Source organism: Anomaloglossus baeobatrachus, chromosome 1, assembly GCF_048569485.1.
Source record: "Anomaloglossus baeobatrachus isolate aAnoBae1 chromosome 1, aAnoBae1.hap1, whole genome shotgun sequence".
Taxonomy (NCBI): Eukaryota; Metazoa; Chordata; class Amphibia; order Anura; family Aromobatidae; genus Anomaloglossus; species Anomaloglossus baeobatrachus.
Window position 1 is genome coordinate 423485102 of NC_134353.1, and position 19793 is coordinate 423504894.

A 19793-nucleotide genomic window follows, 5' to 3' on the forward strand; every position below is an offset into this window, starting at 1 on the left:
AAAGCGTATTGAGAAATCAAGGACATTGGGGGAAACATAATATAACTGTAGATCTGCACTGCTATTAATATATTTTGCTGTAATTTTTCAGACATAAATGACCTGCAACTTATTTAATATATTAAATTCGAAGCTGAGACAATCATTAAAAGCGCTCTGTAAATAGGCAGGATCATCCTAGAAATGCAGTACCATCATAAGAATCCAGCCCTCCATCATTGGGTGTTCGTAGTACTTTTAATGATTGGGATATTCTGCCTAGCTATAGTAAGTGTGAGCATTTTGTAAGGTTTTGGACTGGCTGATTTTATCTATATAAATTGGCTAACAACACGCCTAGATGATCATGCAGTGGACAACCAGGGCCATCATAGAGGAAAATACACATTGTAGCAAAATCATTTTTATCAAATAAATATCGGTATATTAATTATAGTTCAAGTACCGTGATGAGAAAACTATACATGACATGACCAAAGACCGTTCAAATGTATTCCCCCTTTATTAGACTTGTATAATTTACTATTTATGTTACGCACTTATATATTACAAGTCCAATCCAGTGTATGATTAAAAAAACGTAGTAACGGATGTAACAAATTGGGTACCAGCCGCCGACAGTCCTGACTGTATGAAGCCTGCATGTGATGCTGTACTCTTATTTCCAATTTGTTTGCTCATTACAGAAAGATGATCTGTATTAATTAATATTTTACCAAACGGGCCACGAATAAAACCAAAAATAAAAGTAAACAAAGAGAGATCAGAACATCTCATTGAAATGTGGTTGAAAAAGCTGAGAAAAGTTTCGGGGCACTGCAACGTTTACACTACTATTCAGTTATTATAGAAAGTCGGTAATTCAAAGTGTACACCTTTTCCAAAAGAGAATTGTATACATGCATACAAGGAAAAGGCTTAGCTTTAGAGAATCGTATTAAGGCTATGTGCGCACATTGCGTCGGAGTACCTGCAGTTTATTCTGCACGTTTGCCTTCCCTTGGTTTTTGAGCAAATGGCTTTTGACCATTTTTCAGCGCTAAAAACGCATGCGTATTTACCGCGTTTTTAGTGCGTTTTCAAGGCTTTTTAGCTGCGTTTTCACCTGCGTTTCTGCAGATGCGTTTTGTAGATCAAGACACTGAGAAATAAAGTTGGAATAGTCAAAAAGAATGAAAAAAGAGAAAAAAAGGATAAAATTAACTTTTAATAAAACTATATGGAAAACATCAATTTTAATGAAATAATAGCGGTTATGCACATTTTAAAAGAAAAATAGGTAAAGTTTATTATTTTTTAGCATTTAAATTTTCGGTTATTGTGTGTGTGTAAAGGAACATTATAACCCTTTAATTTTATGCCAGAAAAGCATGCGTTTTTGTAGCCAAAAACGCAGTGGAAAAGCAGGTAAAAGCATGAAAAATGCAGGAAAGTTGATTTTGGTTGCATTTTGCCATTTCTCATTTACTCCAATATTAAGGAAACGCTGCAGAAATGGCAAAAACAACTGACATGCTGCTTTTTTTTCAGCATGGTTTTTGACCCAAAATATGCAAATTAAACGCTGCAGAAAAAAAAGCAAAGTGCAGACAGGATTTCATCTTTTCCCATAGACTTTGCTGGAAAACATAAACGCATGCGTTTTAGTGCAAAAACGCTGCAGCTAAAAACGCTGCGGAAATGCGGGAAAAAACGCAACATGCACACATAGCCTTAAGAAGATTAAGGCTGTTTTGAAATGTCCAACATTCATGGTCTGAGTGTTGACAGTGAAGAGCTTTATTGGGTTCGGGTCATGAGACCCAAAACATTGTGTTGTGGACATTGTGGACTGTGAAAACTGCCAAAGAAATAACTGATGTAGCATACAGAAATTGGAAAAAAGAAATACTTGTCAAGCAAATTTAAAAGGATTTTTCAGACCCTTGAATTTTTACAAAATGCTTACAAATGGTATAAAGTAACAAGCTGAGTAAAAACGTCTGGGATCCCTACTGATACAATATAACCAATTCCTAGTTTCCGTGATGGGCTTTATTGTCTCACTGCCATAATGTAGCAACATGTTAGTGTGACCACTGCAGCTTATGGTGACCTTCGTAGTATCTGCTGCAGCCACTCATCACATGTTAAAATATAACCAATGGATCTGGATTCCAAGAACAGTAAGGTACCAGGAAAAGGTGTCATGTGAGTGCAGAAGATTGGCGAGTTATTACTCAGTTTGGTTTTTCATACTTAATAACTAAGATTTTGGTAAAAGAGAAATCAAGAGGCTGCACAATCCACTTGATCTCTGTTTAAACATGATCTTTTATTTCTGAGTACCAGAATAATGTTTCAAGTAAGAAATGTTTAGGTGTAAAAATATAAAAGGGGTCTAAGCTACAAGACAGTCTTATTTGACAGTGTCCCTTTCTTATAATATCAATGCCCTTCTGGAGCTCTTGGCTGATAATGCAAGCTACACTCTTCTTGCACTCCCCCTGTATACACTCTGCTGATATGTTCAGCTGCTTCCTTGTGCAAACGGACCCAAAAAGTTAACTCAGGGAGTATAAAGATATTAAAAGTGCTAGGCAGAAAGTGAATACAGGAAGATTCAGCCAACAGCTGAGAGTTCACTTTAAAAAGTGCATTGCACCCACTGATTCACTGCTTTTTGGATAATACGTATAAAAGGCTTGCCCTCATAACAGGTTAGCTTTAAAGGAGTACTCCAGGGAGAAAAAAAAATCTTCTACTGTTCCTGTCCTCAAACTATAAAGATGAGATGCACAGTGCAATTCTGTATTTTCACACTACCTGTAATTCAGTGTAACAGGAGCTCCTCTTTGCTGCTCCTCCTATCCTCTGGGATGTTACATCACACATCAGGGGACATGGCCTTCTCCATGCTGTTGGTAACAGCTAGCCTCCTTATAATATCTGCTTCAGTTCTGTCCGAGAGCAGGGTGTGGCAACACCCCCTGTAGTCCGACTGTAGGAAGGAGCTATTATCAGGTAGCTGACTGTTACATACAGCATGGAGCAGGTCACACCACCTGATGTGTGATGTAACATCCCAGAGGATAGGGGGAGCAGCAAAGAGCAGATCCTGTAACACTGAATTACAGGTAGTGTGAAAATACAGAACTACAATGTGCACCTCATCTTTATAGTTTATGAGGGCAGAGCAGTAGAAGAATTTTGTATCTACCAGGACTACTACTTTAAATAATTGAAAATTTTGCTTTATTATCTAATATCTAGTCACTTTTGTTCGCCCAGCAAGCAAACTACAATTTGAGCTTATATAGCAAATGTCTCACGATTTGGATGTGCCTTTTTAATCCAGTTATTTGCAATAATTTTATTTATTGCGCAACTCATATAAATATACCATTAAAGTGGCATGAGGATGCAAAGTGATATATTACTGTAGGCTACAATTGTAACACACCAGTTGAAGCTGTCACGATACAAAGTCTATGCATAGCCTGAACATTACAAGAGATTTGTCACCAGATTTCACAATACAAACTGCATAGATTATGAACTTGGCCTCTTAGACCTGATGCGGCTAGTATACGCATGTTTAAAATGAATGTCAGAATGGCTGTAGCTCTGGCTAAACTGATAAAAATAAAATAAAATATATATGTGTGTGTGTGTATATATATATATATATATATATATATATATATATAAAAGCCGATGTGATTACTCGTGGTTACTCGCTAATCCCTCTCCTCCATGTGACATCATCAGAGCTGATCGTCCTACACATAAACGTCACCTCATCCAGCACCACCACAACCAGCACAGCTGAATCCTGCATACACGGAGGAGCTAATCATGTGACCCCTCCCCTCCATGTGACATCATCACAGGTCCTGTAAACACAGAGACAAATCCTGTTGTGTACATTGTACACTCACACATCTCAAGCTGATCTGATTCAGCCAATGACAGGCAAATGCTGCATAATGCTAAATTGCAACTCCCAGGATTTTTCACGTCACGTTTTCGTTGATGTCCTGCAGCCAGGTCTAGGTGTGACCAGTAAGCACATAAATATATACTAGCTGTTCCCAGCGAGCTAATGCTCTGCACGCCCATTCCTATGTAATTAACGCTGCTTGTGATTAATTAAACTAAAGTTAATAATGACAACATTCAGTAGTGTTGAAGTGGTTGAATTACAGTGCCTTGCGAAAGTATTCAGCTCCCTTGAATTTTTCAACCTTTTCCCACATTTCAGGCTTTAAACATAAAAGATAAAATTTTTAATGTTATGGTGAAGAATCAACAAGTGGGACAAAATTGTGAAGTTGAACGAAATTTATTGCTTGTTTTAAACGTTTTTAAAAAATAAATACCTGAAAAGAGGGGCGTGCAATATTATTCGTCCTCTTTAAGTTAATACGTTGTAGCGCCACCTTTTGCTGGGATTACAGCTGCAAGTCGCTTGGGGTATGTCTCTATCAGTTTTGCACATCGATAGACTGAAATTCTTGCCCATTCTTCCTTTGCAAGTAGTACGAGCCGAGTGAGGTTGGATGGAGAGCGTTTGTGAACAGCAGTTTTCAGCTCTTTCCACAGATTCTCAATTGGATTCAGGTCTGGCCTCTGACTTGGCCATTCTAACACCTGGATACGTTTATTTGTGAACCATTCCATTGTAGATTTTGCTTTATCTTTGGGATCATTGTTTTTATGAAAGCACATCTCCGTCCCAGTCTCAGGTCTTTTGCAGGCTGCAACAGGTTTTCTTCAAGAATGGTCCTGTATTTGGCTCCATCCATCTTCCCATCAATTTAACCATCTTCCCTGTCCCTGCTGAAGAAAAGCAGGCCCAAACCATGATGCTGCCACCACCATGTTTGACAGTGGGGATGGTGTGTTCAGGGTGATGAGCTGGGTTGCTTTTACGCCAAACATATCATTTGGCATTGTGCCCAAATAATTCGATTTTTTTTTTCATCTGACCATAGCACCTTCTTTCACGTTTGGTGTGTCTCCCAGGTGGATTGTGGCAAACTTTAAAAAACACTTTTTATGGATATCTTTGAGAAATGGCTTACTTCTTGCTACTCTTCCATAAAGGCCAGATTTGTGCAGTGTACGACTGATTGTTGTCTTACGGACAACCTCTCCCATCTCAGCTGTAGATCTCTGCAGTTCATCCAGTGTGATCATGGGGCCGCTTGGCTGCATCTCTGATCAGTTTTCTCCTTGTTTGAGATGAAAGTTTGGTTAGACGGCCGGGTCTTGGTAGATTTGCAGTGGTATGATACTCCTTATATTTCAATATGATCGCTTGAACAGTGCTCCTTGGGATGATTAAAGTTTTGGAAATCTTTTTGTAACCAAATCTGGCTTTAAACTTCTCCACAACAGTATCACAGACCTGCCTGTCGTGTTCCTTGGTCTTCATGATGCTCTCTGCGCTTTAAACAGAACTCTGAGACTATCACAGAGCAGGTGTATTTATACGGAGACTTGATTACACACAGGTGGCTTATCTTTATCATCATTAGTCATTTAGGACAACATCGGATTATTCAGAGATCCTCAATGAACTTCAGAAGTGAGTTTGCTGCACTGAAAGTAAAGGGGGCGAAGAATATTGCACGCCCCAATTTTCAGTTATTTATTTTTTTAAAAGATTAAAATAAGCAATAAATTTCGTTCAACTTCACAATTGTGTCCTACTTGTTGATTCTTCACTATAACATTAAAAAATATTTTTCGTTATGTTTGAAGTCAGAAATGTTGGAAAAGGTTGAAAAATTCAAGGGAGCCTAATACTTTCGCATGGCACTGTACATGTAAAGGAAGTTGATAATTGTCGACTGGCAACAGAAACGTATCGTGAAAAATGCTGGGAATTGCAATTTAGCATTACGCGGCCTTTGTCTGCCATTGGCCGAATCAGCTCAGCTTGAGATGTGTGAGTGTGCAACTCCTAGCATTTTTCACGTCACGTTTTCGTTGCCAGTCGACAATTATCAACTACCTTTACACGTAATTCAACCACTTCAATGCTACTGAATGTTGTCATTATTAACTTTAGTTTAATTAATCACCAGCAGTGTTAATTACATAGGAATGAGCGTGCCGAGCATTAGCTGGCTGGGAATTCATTGTAATATGAGGAAAGAAGACTTACAAAAAAGGAAAATACCACTAATCTGAAAGGGAATTTCAAAGTACGCCAACCTCATCTGGTCATAGAAATCAACTTAATATGTGAGGTTTCCAAAGTGAAATCTGATGACATATTCTCTTTAACAGTGGGTGGAAAATTCAATATAGATAAAATGGAGTGTATATTGAATTTTCGTTGCAATTTATGGTGGACTTGCAGTCTACAGTGCCTTACATTGTCCTCAAAGATGTTATGAACACATGAAAATAATGTTAAAAAAATACAAACATATTCCCATCTAAAATTCAAGCTTCCTTTACAAGTGCAATCAGCTCAGGGGTTTAACAGCCTAGTTAGCACTATCCTCATTATCCCCCACAATACAACATTCACTTCACCCAGAACATGTAAACATTGCAGGGATTTGTAAGGTGCTTCTTTGATTTTCAGCTTTACATAGTAGTATCAAGTGCTTTGTTACCCATTTCTACATTCTGTGGCACAGTCACGCACTCTTATTCTCTCGTTGCACAGTATCTGCTGAGTGTTCAATACAAATTGTAGTGATGAAGGTATAAATTCCTCTTGAAATTCTGCATGTTTTTATGAATTCCTATAAGCGTTGGCCTCTCCATACAGATGTATAGACAGTGGAGTGATACAGTAAAGTGATCTTTATAGCCCCTTCCAATTTTGCAGCACTGACAGTGAGCACACTAGTGCTGAAGAAACAAGATGACAATGCTGACCCCAAAGAAGCACACAAACATTGGGCTTCTTCATCCCACTGCCTGTATGCTTCTGTTTTTCACCAATACATCACTTCCAAATGTTTCATTTTTGGTCACTTTCACAGAATAACTGCATAGCAAATTCACAGTGAATCGTAAGGTGAAGAAAGTGTATGTGGTGCTACAACTATTAACAGAAACTATGATTTTACTAGTTAGTGTTCACTGAACCGATGGAAAAAAACAATGCTGTATCCTCAAAGAATGATCCATGTAAGGCTACGTTCACACATGGCAGTATTTTTGTTTAATTTTTTACCTTAGTATTTGAAAGTCAAAACCAGGATTGGTGTTTCAATTACAGCGAAAGAAATAATTATTTGATCACTTGCTGATTTTGTAAGTTTGCCCACTGACAAAGACATGAACAATCTATATTTTTATGGGTAGGTTAATTTTAGCAGTGAGAGATAGAATATCAAAAATAAAATCCAGAAAAATCACACTGTATAAATCATATAACTTTATTTGTATTTTGCAGAGAGAAATAAGTACCGTATTTTTCGGATTATAAAACACACTTTTCCTCCCAAAAATTTGTGAGGAAAATCAGGGATACGTCTTAAAATCCGATATATAGCTTGCCGGGAGGTGGAGAATTGGCAGGGGGTTTCTGTGGCTCTGTGCGGGCGGCCGGGTGCCTGTGTCTGCAGGCGGCCGAGTGCCTGTGTGTGCAGGCGGCCAGGTGCCTGTCAGTGCGTTAGGGTGGCTGCCTCTCTGTGCCGGTGGCCGGCTGCCTCTCTGTGCTGGTAGCCAGCTGCCTCTCTGTGTGGGTGGTTGGGTGGCCTACTGGCTGCCACTCTGTGCGGGTGGATGGCTGGCTGTGCTGGCAGCGGTGGCTGTGCGGCAGGTGTTCCAGATTGTCTGTCCGTGATCCGGGCTTTAAATGATGGCACCTGGAGTCAGCGCGTGTGCAGATGGAGCTCTTGGATGAGAGCTCCATCTGCGCACACACCGCTCCAGGCGCCATTGCTTTGAAGCCCTTACCACCGACAGAGCATCTGGGACATTCACCACACAACCACCGCAGCCTCAGCTACCAGCACTGAGTCACCGCCGCTGCTGCCAGCCCTGACCCGCTACCTCAGCCGCTGCCAGCACTGACCAGCTTCCGGCGCTGCCAGTACAGCCTCTGCCTGCTGTGACCCCATTCCACCACCGCTGCCGCCCCCCTCCAGTAAGATAATACTGGAGTGTAAGATGGACCTCATTTTTTTTTACTTTTTTTATCTCTAAATTTGAGGTGCGTCTTATAATCCAGTGCATCTTATAAAATGAAAAATACGGTATTTCATCCCCTACCAACCATTAAGAGTTCTGGCTCCTACAGATCACTTAGACACTCCTAATCAACTCATTACCTGCATTAAAGACAGCTGTCTTAAATTGTCAATTAATCAGTCAGACTCTAACCTCTACAACATGGGCAAGACCAAAGAACTTTCTAAGGATGTCAGTGACAAGATCATAGATCTGCACAAGGCTGGAATGGGCTACAAAACCATAAGTAAGACGCTGGGTGAGAAGGAGACAACTGTTGGTGCAATAGTAAGAAAATGGAAGAAATACGAAATGAGTGTCAATAGACATCGATTAGGGGCACCATGCAAAATCTCACCTCGTGGGGCATCTAGGATCATGAGAAAGTGAGAGATTAGTCTAAAACTACACGGGGGGAACTTGTTAATGATCTCAAGGCAGCTGGGATCACTGTCACCAAGAAAACTATTGGCCATAATGACTTAAAATCCTGTGGTGCCCGCAAAGTTCCTGCTCCCACTTACTCACAGAACACCTAGATGATTCTGAGAGTAATTGGGAGCAAGTGCTGTCTTCAGATGAGACAAAAATTGAGCTCTTTGGCCTTAACTCGCCGTGTTTGAAGGAAGAGAAATCCTGCCTCACACCCAAAAGACACCATTCCCACTGTCAAGCATGGAGGTGGAAACATTATGTTTTGGGGGTGTTTCTCTGCTAAGGGCACAGGACTACTTCACCGCATCAATGAGACAATGGATGGAGCCATGTACTGTAAAATCCTGAGTGACAACCTCCTTCCCTCCGCAAGGACATTAGATATTGGTTGTAGCTGGGTCTTCCAGCATGACAATAACCCAAAAAATACAGCCAAGGCAAGAAAGGAGTGGCTCAAAAAGAAGCACATTAAGGTCAGGGAGTGGCCTACCCAGTCTTCAGACCTTAATCCCATAACAAACTTATGGAGGTAGCTAAAGCTCCAAGCTGCCAAGCAACAGCCTCAAAATCTTAATGATTTAGTGATGATCTGCAAAAAGGAGTGGACCAAAATTCCTCCCGACATGTGTGCAAACCTCATCATCAACTAGAAAAAACATCTGACTACTGTGCTTGCCAACAAGGGTTTTGCCACCATACGTCTTGTTTGCCAGAGGGATCAAATACTTATTTCTCTCTGCAAAATGCAAATAAATTTATATAATTTATACAATGGGATTTTCTGGATTTTATTTTCGATATTCTCTCTCTCACTATTAGGCTGTGTGCGCACGTAATTTCATGCGTTTATGCTGCGTATTGCACTGTAGCGTAAATGCATGCGCCCTGCGCTCCCAGCACAATCTATGGAGATTGTACATAATCCATCCACACGTTGCGTTTGAGAGCGCAGCGATTTGCATGCTAAAATTGTGATCCAAATAGCTGCGCTCAAAAAAGCAACATGTCACTTATTTGGTGCGCTTTGGATGCTGCTCCCTCTCTGCCTATGAGAGAGGCAGCATCCCGAGCGCATGAAATCGGCATCTATTCTGCAGACACACTGCATCCATTACAGTGTTTCTGCAGCGATTTGAAGCGCACATGCACTGCCAAATCGCTGCAGAATATTTGTCACAGCAGTACGCAACATGCACACATAGCCCTAAAATTAACCTACCCTTAAAATTATAGACTGTTCATGTCTTTGTCAGTGGGCAAAGTTACAAAATCAGAAAGGGATCAAGTAATTACTTCCTTCACTGTATACTTTTCCTCTGATTCTTATCCTCCTGGTTTTGGGTTCCAAATACGGAGGTAAAAAACTCACCAAATACTGAATGTGGGCATGTGGCCTAACATAGACGTGTCCATATGACTTACACTATGGATTAATTCACGGGTTTTCAGTTCAAGAAGACTTTAGATACGGCATACAAGGTTACCAACATTGAAATCCTCAAAGACTATATATCTAGGAGACAGTCTAAATGAAAAATAATTGGTACTTTTCTAGAATAGATTGTATTACACCTTAGAAAGTTTTTTGTTGCTTTCTGTCTGTGTATTACCTTTAAGAGAAAAGGGGACAACATAGCTATCAAAATATGCACAGTGCTGAAAATGGAGCCCCCAAACTTTGGGCTACAACTGATATCATTACATTGGGCCACCTTTGGAAATACTAGTACATTTTATATAATCATTTAGGAAGACATCTAAAATGGTTAGAATTTTTTTAACCCCTTCACCAACACCTGGAAATTTTTCATTTTCGATTTTTCCGCTCTTTCTTCCAAGGGCCATAACTTTTTATTTTAATTTTCCATCAACATAGCTGTATAAGGGCTTGTTTGTTGGGGGAAGTAGTTGTACCATTCATTTTAACATATAGTGCATTAGTGCGTGAAATTGCAAAAAACCCTGCAATTCCACAATTGTTTTTTGTTTTATGTACCATACCATATTCATTATATAGTAAAACTGACTTAGCAGTATAATTCTCCAGATCAGTAGATACCAGGTCTGTAGATACCAAACATGTACAGTTTTTCTTTTATTCAATTAACAAAAAAAATTCAGACGTTTGTAAAAAAAAAAAAAAAAGTATTCACTATTGTGGCCATTTTCCGTAACGTTTCCATTTTTTTGGATGGTTGACTAAGTGATGACTTATTTATTGCACCTTGAGCTGATGTTATTACTGATACCATTTTCCTATAAATGCCCTTTATTATAATGTTGCGGCAGGAAAAAAAATGTAATTCTGGAGTTTTTAAAAAAAATAATTCCATTACGCTGTTTACCGATCGGATTCATTTATATTATATTTCGATAGATTGGATATTTTTAAAAGCAGCAATACCAAATATGTGTATATATTTTATGTTCAATCTATTTTTATTGGAAATTAGCAGAATTACAAAATACCAAAATAGAGTCATATGTGTATATATTTTAATTGTTTTATTTTCAATGGGGTAGAATTGCTAAGTTTGTAAAAGTCCGATGTATCAAAATATCAAATACATCTGTAAACAGCATATTAAGAAAAATAAATCAATATGCAAGATTTACAGTTTTTCAGCCACTGCAGGAGCGCACAAAATATTCACTAAGCGATGCTCAAAATATCGTATTTACCCTTAACTGGGGTGAATAAAAACATCAGCTAAGGGCTCTAAAAAAACACCTCACACAGCTCTATCGACTGAAAATGGAAAATATTATGAATTTTGGAAAATGAAGACAAAAGCTAAATTTTAACAATCTAAAAAACAACTGTGTATGTTTAATATCACCCAAATTGTACTGACCTGGAGAATCATAATGTCTGGTCATTTTTACTGTGTAATAAACACTAAGTAAAACATCGCAAAAAACTCCAGAATTGCACTTTTTTGTTATTTTGCCACACTTGGAAGTTTGTTTCTGCTTTCCAGTACATCACATGATAAAATGAATGTTGTCATTCAAAAGTAAAACTCATCCCACAAAAAACAAGCCCTCACACCGCTATATCAATGGAAAAATAAATACGTTTTAGCTCTTGGAAAAAGAAGGGGGAATAAAAGCACAAAAATGGAAAATCGCCAGATTGGGAATACCTTTACATGGTTGGTCTGCTCTTCTATTACTGAGAAATCAGCACTTCAATTGATATTCAAATGAGTCTGTAGATCAGAAGCCTCTGTCACTCCAGCTCTATTCCTTACCCAGCTCTGCCTCCTCCTACTTCACTGACAACCTTTATGCTGTGTGACTTCAGGAAAAGGAGCCTTCAGTCAAGCAGAACTATTCCCCTCCTAGACCCAGGTGGTCTGGGAGGGGAATAGAGCTGGAGTGCAGAGGCTTCAGATCTTCAGCCTCATTTGAATATCATTTCAACTACTGATTTCTCAGGAATAGAGGAACAGAATGGACATGTTAGGGCTCTTCTCCACTTACGTTTAAAAATTCACAGCGACACTCAGCTACAAAAGTGAGTCGAGTGTCCTGTGTATGATCTGCGTGTGGTCTGCATACGGTGTGTGTTTTTTTCCTCACATAGCATCCGTATGACATGCGAGCGTCATGCGAGTGCTATGTGAGTGTTTATGCAAGCAGCGGTGGACTGGCTACCGGAGGAATCTCCAGTAATACCAGGCCTGGCCGCGGTTACCTGCACTAAACTCCGGAGCTGTCACCTGAGCTCCAGAGTGCAGCCCGGCTGTCTGCAGCTGTGCTGAACTGAACAGGAATCGCCGGGGAATCAATCACTCGTCGCTCGCTGCTTAGGCTGCACTCTGGAGCTCAGGTAATAGCTCCAGAGTTCAGTGCAGGTAACCGCGGCCAGGACTGGTATTACTGGGGATTCCTCCGGTAGCCAGTCTGACGCGGTATGCAAGTGTCAAGGATCCGTGTGACATGCGTATGCTATCTGTATGACATGCGCATGCCACCCGTATTCTGATTTTTTTCTCGCTCCCATAGGATTGCATGGGAGTGCGAGAGCTGAGGCTCGGTGCAAATCGCAGCATGCTGCAATTTCACCAAGAGCACGAGTCGTGCCGTTACAAATTTAGCAAGAGGACACGGCTTCACTGATTAACACTGGTGCGAGTGCGATCCGATTTTTTTATCAGATCGCACTCGCACATAGAAATTGCAAGTGGAGAAGAGCCCTAAAGGTAATGCTGGGCTTGTTTTTGAAGGATATAAATGCACAAATAGATCATTTGAAGTGTGATATCTTGTTGACAGATTTCCTTTAAAGATATGTGACATTTCTAGAGCCAAGTGACAACAAAATGCTCTCTAATTCTAACATAATTTATAGGTGGGAACCCACTAATTTAACACCATCCTAAAGTGCAAAAAAAATGTGAAAATTATGCTCAGAATATTACAATAGGAATATATCATTTTAGGTAATATATCTAATTTGGATATATCTTCTCCTGGCCATTATAAATAAAGAGACAAAGTCATACCCTAAACCCGTACCCATTAAAAGGTTTACAACCTTGGGTGAAGCCAATACCCACTATTTTGAATATCGGACATCTTTTTTCTATCCCTAAACAAAACTAGTTAATAACAGGAGTTTATAAAAAGCTAATTCAATGTATAATATTTGCTTGAACTGATTTCTTATTTTGAATAAAAAATTACATTTTGCAGAATCTAATAAAATTAATATTCTATGTGGTCAGCAGAGAAACATAGACACGTATTTTGGGGGGAATTAATATAGACCTATCCTCAGAAAAAGAATATAAAATATATGTACGTATCTGTGCACTAACTAGACAGTAACTATGTTCTACATTAGGCAGCACAAATTACAAGGTAAACAACACATGTGAATAAAAATGAAAAGAAATTATCAACATATCTTTGTTAAAAAAAAATTTTTGGTTTGTGATATTTTGGGTCTCATGCAAGCAGTTATGTCCTATATTAAAGCTTCATAAGCTTGCATTAAAAATGTGCCTATTAGGCGCAGTATCATTTCAGCAACACTGCAAATCTGAGTTTACAAGAGTCCTATGTTGGCCTTCCTTTTGCCTGGGGCGAAGATTTTGTTGAACTGTCCCCTTAGCTTTGTACCCCAACCATAACAGAATAGCAAATGTCTGGAAAATCTCAGCCATTGCTATAGGATGATTGTCGAATTGTGTACATCAAGTCTATCTAGACTAAATATTAAAGCTAGTTTAGAGAACAGTGTGAGCTGGAATTAAAAGGGAATCTGTCAGCAAGTTTTTGCTATGTAATCTGAAGACAGCAGGAGATAAGAGCTGAAACACAGATTTCAGTGATGTGTCACTTATTAACCTAAGCTAAACCTGTTGTTTACTTACTGTGAAGGTTTTTTTTCTATTACATTATCATGGCTGGGACTAGCTGCCTTGTGCCAAGTCGGTCAACCACACCTCCTTCTCTGATAGGCAGCTCACTGTCAATAGACAATGTACATAGAGAGCTGTGGGGGGGCTTTCTGAGCTCTGCTACATGAAAGAACTCTGTGTCACAACTGCTTAACCCAATAAACTAAGTGACACATGCCTGGAATCAGGATCTCTTTTCCTACATTATGCTGCTCTCAGATGAGGTAGCAAAAACCTGCTGACCAATTCTCTTTATGGGATATCTATAAATACCTTTTGGCATTTGAGTTTTGGTTAACCAATTGACATATGTTTTTCGCACACTGTATTTAACTTGAAGTAGTTTGTGTGTTGTAACAGTCTATTTCTAATGTATTTTTGGAAGCCTATTCTCTAGTATATACAGTTATGGCTTCTGATATAGTTCTACACAATCAAAAGAACCAAGAAGGATATAGTATACACTAATTTCAGTAAAAAGTGCACAGTTACAAATGCTTCTCTCCTTTAGCTACTATAATACACAACTCAACAAGTGTACACTTTCTTTTGGAAAATTAATTCAAATGTCAATATAAAATTAATCAATAATTTTGTCTATTATTTTATATTCTAAACGATGCCAGAATTACTTATTCTTTAGCGATGACAAACATTCTGGATAACTAAACCCACAGCTGCAGGAAAAGGTAAGCTGAAAAGGGAAATCTTACTGTTCCTAGAGTAGATGAGAAGTCAGATTTCAGTGTTGCTATTGTGTATAGCAGGTATATAAATAGTGCAACCTGCTCAGATATCTCTCAAGCCTATTTGCTTTACCCATAGCCATTCATTCCAAGTATTCCCCACCTCCCACAATCCCAGGAGAACACAGTTCTCCACCCTGGTCCCCTGTGCTGAGTATACACTCTCAAGTCCCATCCCCCCATGAGGATAGTGATAATAAGGCAACCCCATATATACTTTGAGATATATATATATATATATATATATATATATATATATATATATATATATATATATATATATCTTGATTTAGAGACATTTCTAGTTTGTTTTTGGTTTTCTTTAAGAAGTGCTTCCAGCCCCTGTAATTGGACACCCAGCTTGAATTTCTCTCGGGCCAATGACATTTCCTGGAGGTGGAGAAAGTGGGGCAATCCCTTCTCGAATCCTGGGTTTACGTCCTCTGCGAGAGGGGATCCCATTGCAGCCATCCTTCTTTAGGTGTCTGTGAAGGTGGTCAGAACGCACAAAGGTCTTGTGGCATGCCTGGCATTGGTAAGGACGCAGCCCTGTGTGTACTCGAGTGTGATTTTTCAGGTCGTAGTTATGAGCAAACGTTGCACCGCACTGCTGGCAAAGGTAAGGCTTCTCTCCTGTGTGCTTCCGCATGTGGACCTTTAGCTTATCCTGCCTTTAAAAAACAGAAAATTTCAAAGTTAGAAAAGAAAAAACAATAAAATATTCAAAAGTCCCTGAACCAAACATTCTTAGGCTGGGTTCCCACAATCAGATTTACAACCGTTTTGGATGCAGTGTGTTTTCCGTGCATCCAAAATGCTGCATTGGATAGTAGAATCACAGTGGATGGGATTTATAGAAATCTCCTGCCCACTGCGCTTCTTTTCCCCACAGCAAAAGTTGACCTATGGCATGGCTTACTGAGCTGCGGCATTTCAATTTATGTTTGAGGAGACAAAGTCTGCAATACCAAAAACCCTAACTGTGGGCATGGACGCTGCGTTCTCCTGCGGAGAACACTTGCGTCTCCAAGGGAGAGCTGACGCTGTGTCTAGGACGCAGTGTCAACGGATCATGAGCACTCACCCTTATAGTATGACACAGAGTTATTAACGCCTTATAAAGGAAAGGACTAGAAATGAGCGGACCTGTGGAAGTTCGGGTTCTGCGGTTTTCGCCGGCCTTTAGATAAAGTTCTGTTCTGGAGCCGCACTTGACCTGAACCCCAATGGAAGTCAGTAATTAGGCAGGTCTGTCTCCACCCAGATGCAGCCAGCCAAAAACAGAACACTTCTAGGGTAGGGAGGTCAGAGATTTTTCAATTTTCTTTTTTTTTTTTTTGTGCACACTACATCCGATAACGCTGTTGTTATCCGCAATGCAAGCTATTCAAACACTGCCAGCGGCTCACACTGGGCTGAGCACAGAATGTACCTGGGCACAGCGAAACTTGAGAGATTGGTTTGCATACATACATACATAAAGCATCTGAACTCGAACACTGTTTTGTTTTTTTTTTATAAACTCTTAAGTTTGGGTCTGATCATCTCCAGACAGGACCTTATTTTTCTTTAGTGACCAAACATTTTCATTGCCACATTCTAGTTGCCATTTTTAATTGTTTGTCAATGTAGCTGTATGAGGGCGTGTTTTTTGTGGACGGATTTGTATTTGTTGTTGGTGTCATTTTGGAGTATATGATGACATCATCTAACTTCATTATTAAGAGGTTACCAAATTTATTAAGTTTTATCACTTTTGCATAATAAAAAAAACTGCTTGAAAAAAAATAATTCTATTTTATCGCATTGTGAGAGCCATGGGTTTAAATTTGTTTGCTAATAAGACTGTGTGAGGACTTATTTTTATGTAAAAACATATAATTTTTAGTTAGTGGCATAATTTTGTATGACATGACTTTTTGGGAAGTGGAATGAACAATTAAAACTGCAATTCTGGAATGTGTGGTTTTTGTGGTCCAAAAGGCATGCGTTTTGATTTTGCATGACAGTCTATGGAAAATGAAGATTTCCTGACCGCACTTTGCATTTCAAAACGCGGCGTTTAATTTGCATAACTTGTGGCAAAAAACATGCGTTCAAAGAAGCAGCATGTCAATTGTTTTTGCCATTTCTGCAGCGTTTTGCTAACATTGACGTCAATGAGAAGTATCAAAAAGCAACAAACATCAAAATTCCAGCGTTTTACATGCTTTTTAGGTGCAGAAAGACTGCGTTTTTGACCTAAAAAACGCATGCTTTTCAGACATTAAAATAATGGAATAATATGTCCCTTTACACACACACATAGTCCGACAATTAAATTAATGAAAATTATGATTTTATTGCTATTTTAGCAATAAATATTATAAAACCGCTATAATTTCATGAAATATTACTATTTTCTTTATTAAATCAAAAAATATATGTTTTGCTTTTTTTTTCTCTTTTTTCATTCTGTTTGACTATTTAATCTTTATTTAGCAGTGTCTTGATGTTCAAAACGCATCTGTCAAAACGCAGGTGAAAAAGCATGGAAAAAGCGCTGAAAACACATCTAAAACACGGTAAATATGCATGCGTTTTTAGCGCTAAATTTCTTAAAAAGGCAACTTTGGCTAAATCAATTAAAGCCAAAACGTGCGTTCTGAACTGCAAGTAGGAGAACGCAAAGTGCGGTCATAGCCTAAATCCCACCTAGGACAATATCTGCAGGAGTTTTTTAATGTTCTCCCTGTGTTTGCAAACGTTTCCTCCAGGTACCCCAGTTTCCTCCCACACACAATAATGATGTCTGTAAAGCGCTGTGAAAATAACGGTATTATAGATCACAAAAGTGAGTACACCCCCTTCACATTTTTGAAAATATTTTAGAATATTTTTCATGGACAACACTGATATGACACACAATGTAAAGTAGTCAGTGTACAGCTTGTATAGCCGTGTAAGTTTGGTGTGTCCTCTAAATAACTCAATACACAGCCATTAGTGTCTAAACCGCTGTAAACAAAAAGTGAGTACACCCCTAAGTGAAAATGGCTAAATTGTGCCCAATAAGCCATTTTTCCACCCAAGTGTCATGTGACCCATTAGTGTTACCAGGTCTCAGGTGTGAATGGGGAGCAGGTGTGTTAAATTTGGTGTAATTCTTCGCAATCTCTGTGACACAGGTCACTGGAAGTTCAACATGGCACCTAATAGCAAAGAATTCTCTGTGGATCTCAAAAAAACAATTGTTGCTTTACATGCAGATGGCTTAGGCTATAAGAAGATTACCAACATCCTGAAACTGAGCTGCAGCATGGTGGCCAAGACCATACAGCAGTTTAACAAGACAGGTTCCACTCAGTACAGGATTTGCCATGGTCAACCAAACAAGTTGAGTGCACATACTTAGCGTCATATGCAGAGATTGTCTTTTAAAAATAGACGCATTAGTGCTGTCAGAATTCCAACAATACAGGTGTGGTGGGTACGCCTGTTAGTACTCAGACCACACGCTGTACACTGCATCAAATTGGTCTGCATGGCTGCCGTCTCAGAAGGAAGCGTCTTCTAAAGATGATGTACAAGAAAGCCCACAAACAGTTTACTGAAGACAAGAAGACTAAGGACATGGATTACTGGAGCCATGTCTTGAGGTCTGAAGAGACCAAGATAAACACATTTTCTTCAGATAGTGTGAAGTGTATGTGGTGGCCACCAGGCGAGGAATACAAAGACAAGTGTGTCTTGCCTACAGTCAAGCATTGTGGTGGAAGTGTCACGGTTTGGGGCTATTTTTGATATTTATCAGTGTAGGGACCTGCAAGCATGAGGATCCGTGATGAGGATTGCAGACTTATGTATATTGGCCAATTTACTAACTAATATCTCATATATATTTGATATATTTTTTGCACTTTTTTATATGGGGTGCAGCCAGGCCTCTTAATACAGGCCGTGCATAGTGGAGTCTCTGTCCCTTGTGTGTTGCAGTGAGTAGTGTCCGGGTAACCCGCCTAACCTAATAGTAAGGGCGTGATAATCGGTTGCTGGCTGGATACCATGCGCATACGAGTGTGAACAGTGCCCTATGCGCTGTGTGCAATTTACCTTGCACCTGTGAAGTGTCCATCATGTTAAGAGGTTTGTCTGCATCCTGTTGGTGCATTAGATGTGTTGGCCTGAGCTAACTGGACTGGTTGCCCTCTTTTCTGCTGTGAGTACACATGGCGGGGCTCGGAAAGTGAACAGCGCTATTGATTTTTGGAATGCAAATTTGGACAATGTGTTGGATTTGTACAGCTCTAATGTGCCAAAAATGTAGAAACCCCCACGTGACCCCATTTAGCAAACTAAACCCTATAATGAATTCACCTATTGCTGTGGTATTTGTAACCCACAAGTTACATAGAATTTTATTAGATTGGGCAGTGAAAATGAAAAACAGAGGTTTTTCAGCTAAACTTTGACTTTACTTCAAAATTTTAATTCACACAAAAGGTAACAGGAGAAAATGGACAGGGCAATTTGTTATGCAATTTTTACCTAACATGATAGTATCCTATATGTGGCTGTACACTATTGTTTGAGTACACGCCGGGGATCAGATGAGAAGGAACGCTGCATAGTAATTTAGAACACAGATTCAGTTTGAATAGATTATGGCCTCAATTAGCTGAGCCCCTAAGGTGCCAGATCAGCAAGAACCCCACAAGTGACACCATATTGGAAATGTCACTTTGTAAGGAATTGAGTATTTTGAACCCACAGGTGCCTTACAGAATTTTATAACATTGCAATGGAAATATAATAGTTTAATGGTAAAATGTAATTTTTTTTATTAGCTGAAAATGTGTCAGTTACAGAAGGGTTAAAAGATGAAAATGGACCAATTTCCCAAACGTGGTGATGCCCTATATGTCATCAGAAATTCCTCTTTGGCTACATGGCAGGGCTAAGCAGAAAGGAGCACTATTTGGTTTTTGGAGCACAGATTTTGCTAGAATAGTTTGCGGTCAACATGTGCAGCACACCT

The 19793-nt window shown here is 39.3% G+C and overlaps 1 protein-coding gene across 2 annotated transcripts in view; it reads right to left on the reverse strand.

Annotated features, from left to right (window-relative positions):
- Nucleotides 1–15019: 15019 nt before the first annotated feature.
- Nucleotides 15020–19793, reverse strand: part of ZBTB7A (zinc finger and BTB domain containing 7A) — a 68245-nt gene continuing 63471 nt past the window's right edge. The window contains exon 3 of one of the 2 annotated variants that reach the window (XM_075352604.1): nt 15020–15447. In XM_075352604.1, the coding sequence (XP_075208719.1) occupies nt 15099–15447 (349 nt within the window). In that variant the 3' untranslated portion in view covers nt 15020–15098. The remainder of the gene's footprint in view (nt 15448–19793) is intronic. The other variant, XM_075352603.1, reaches the window with a different exon arrangement.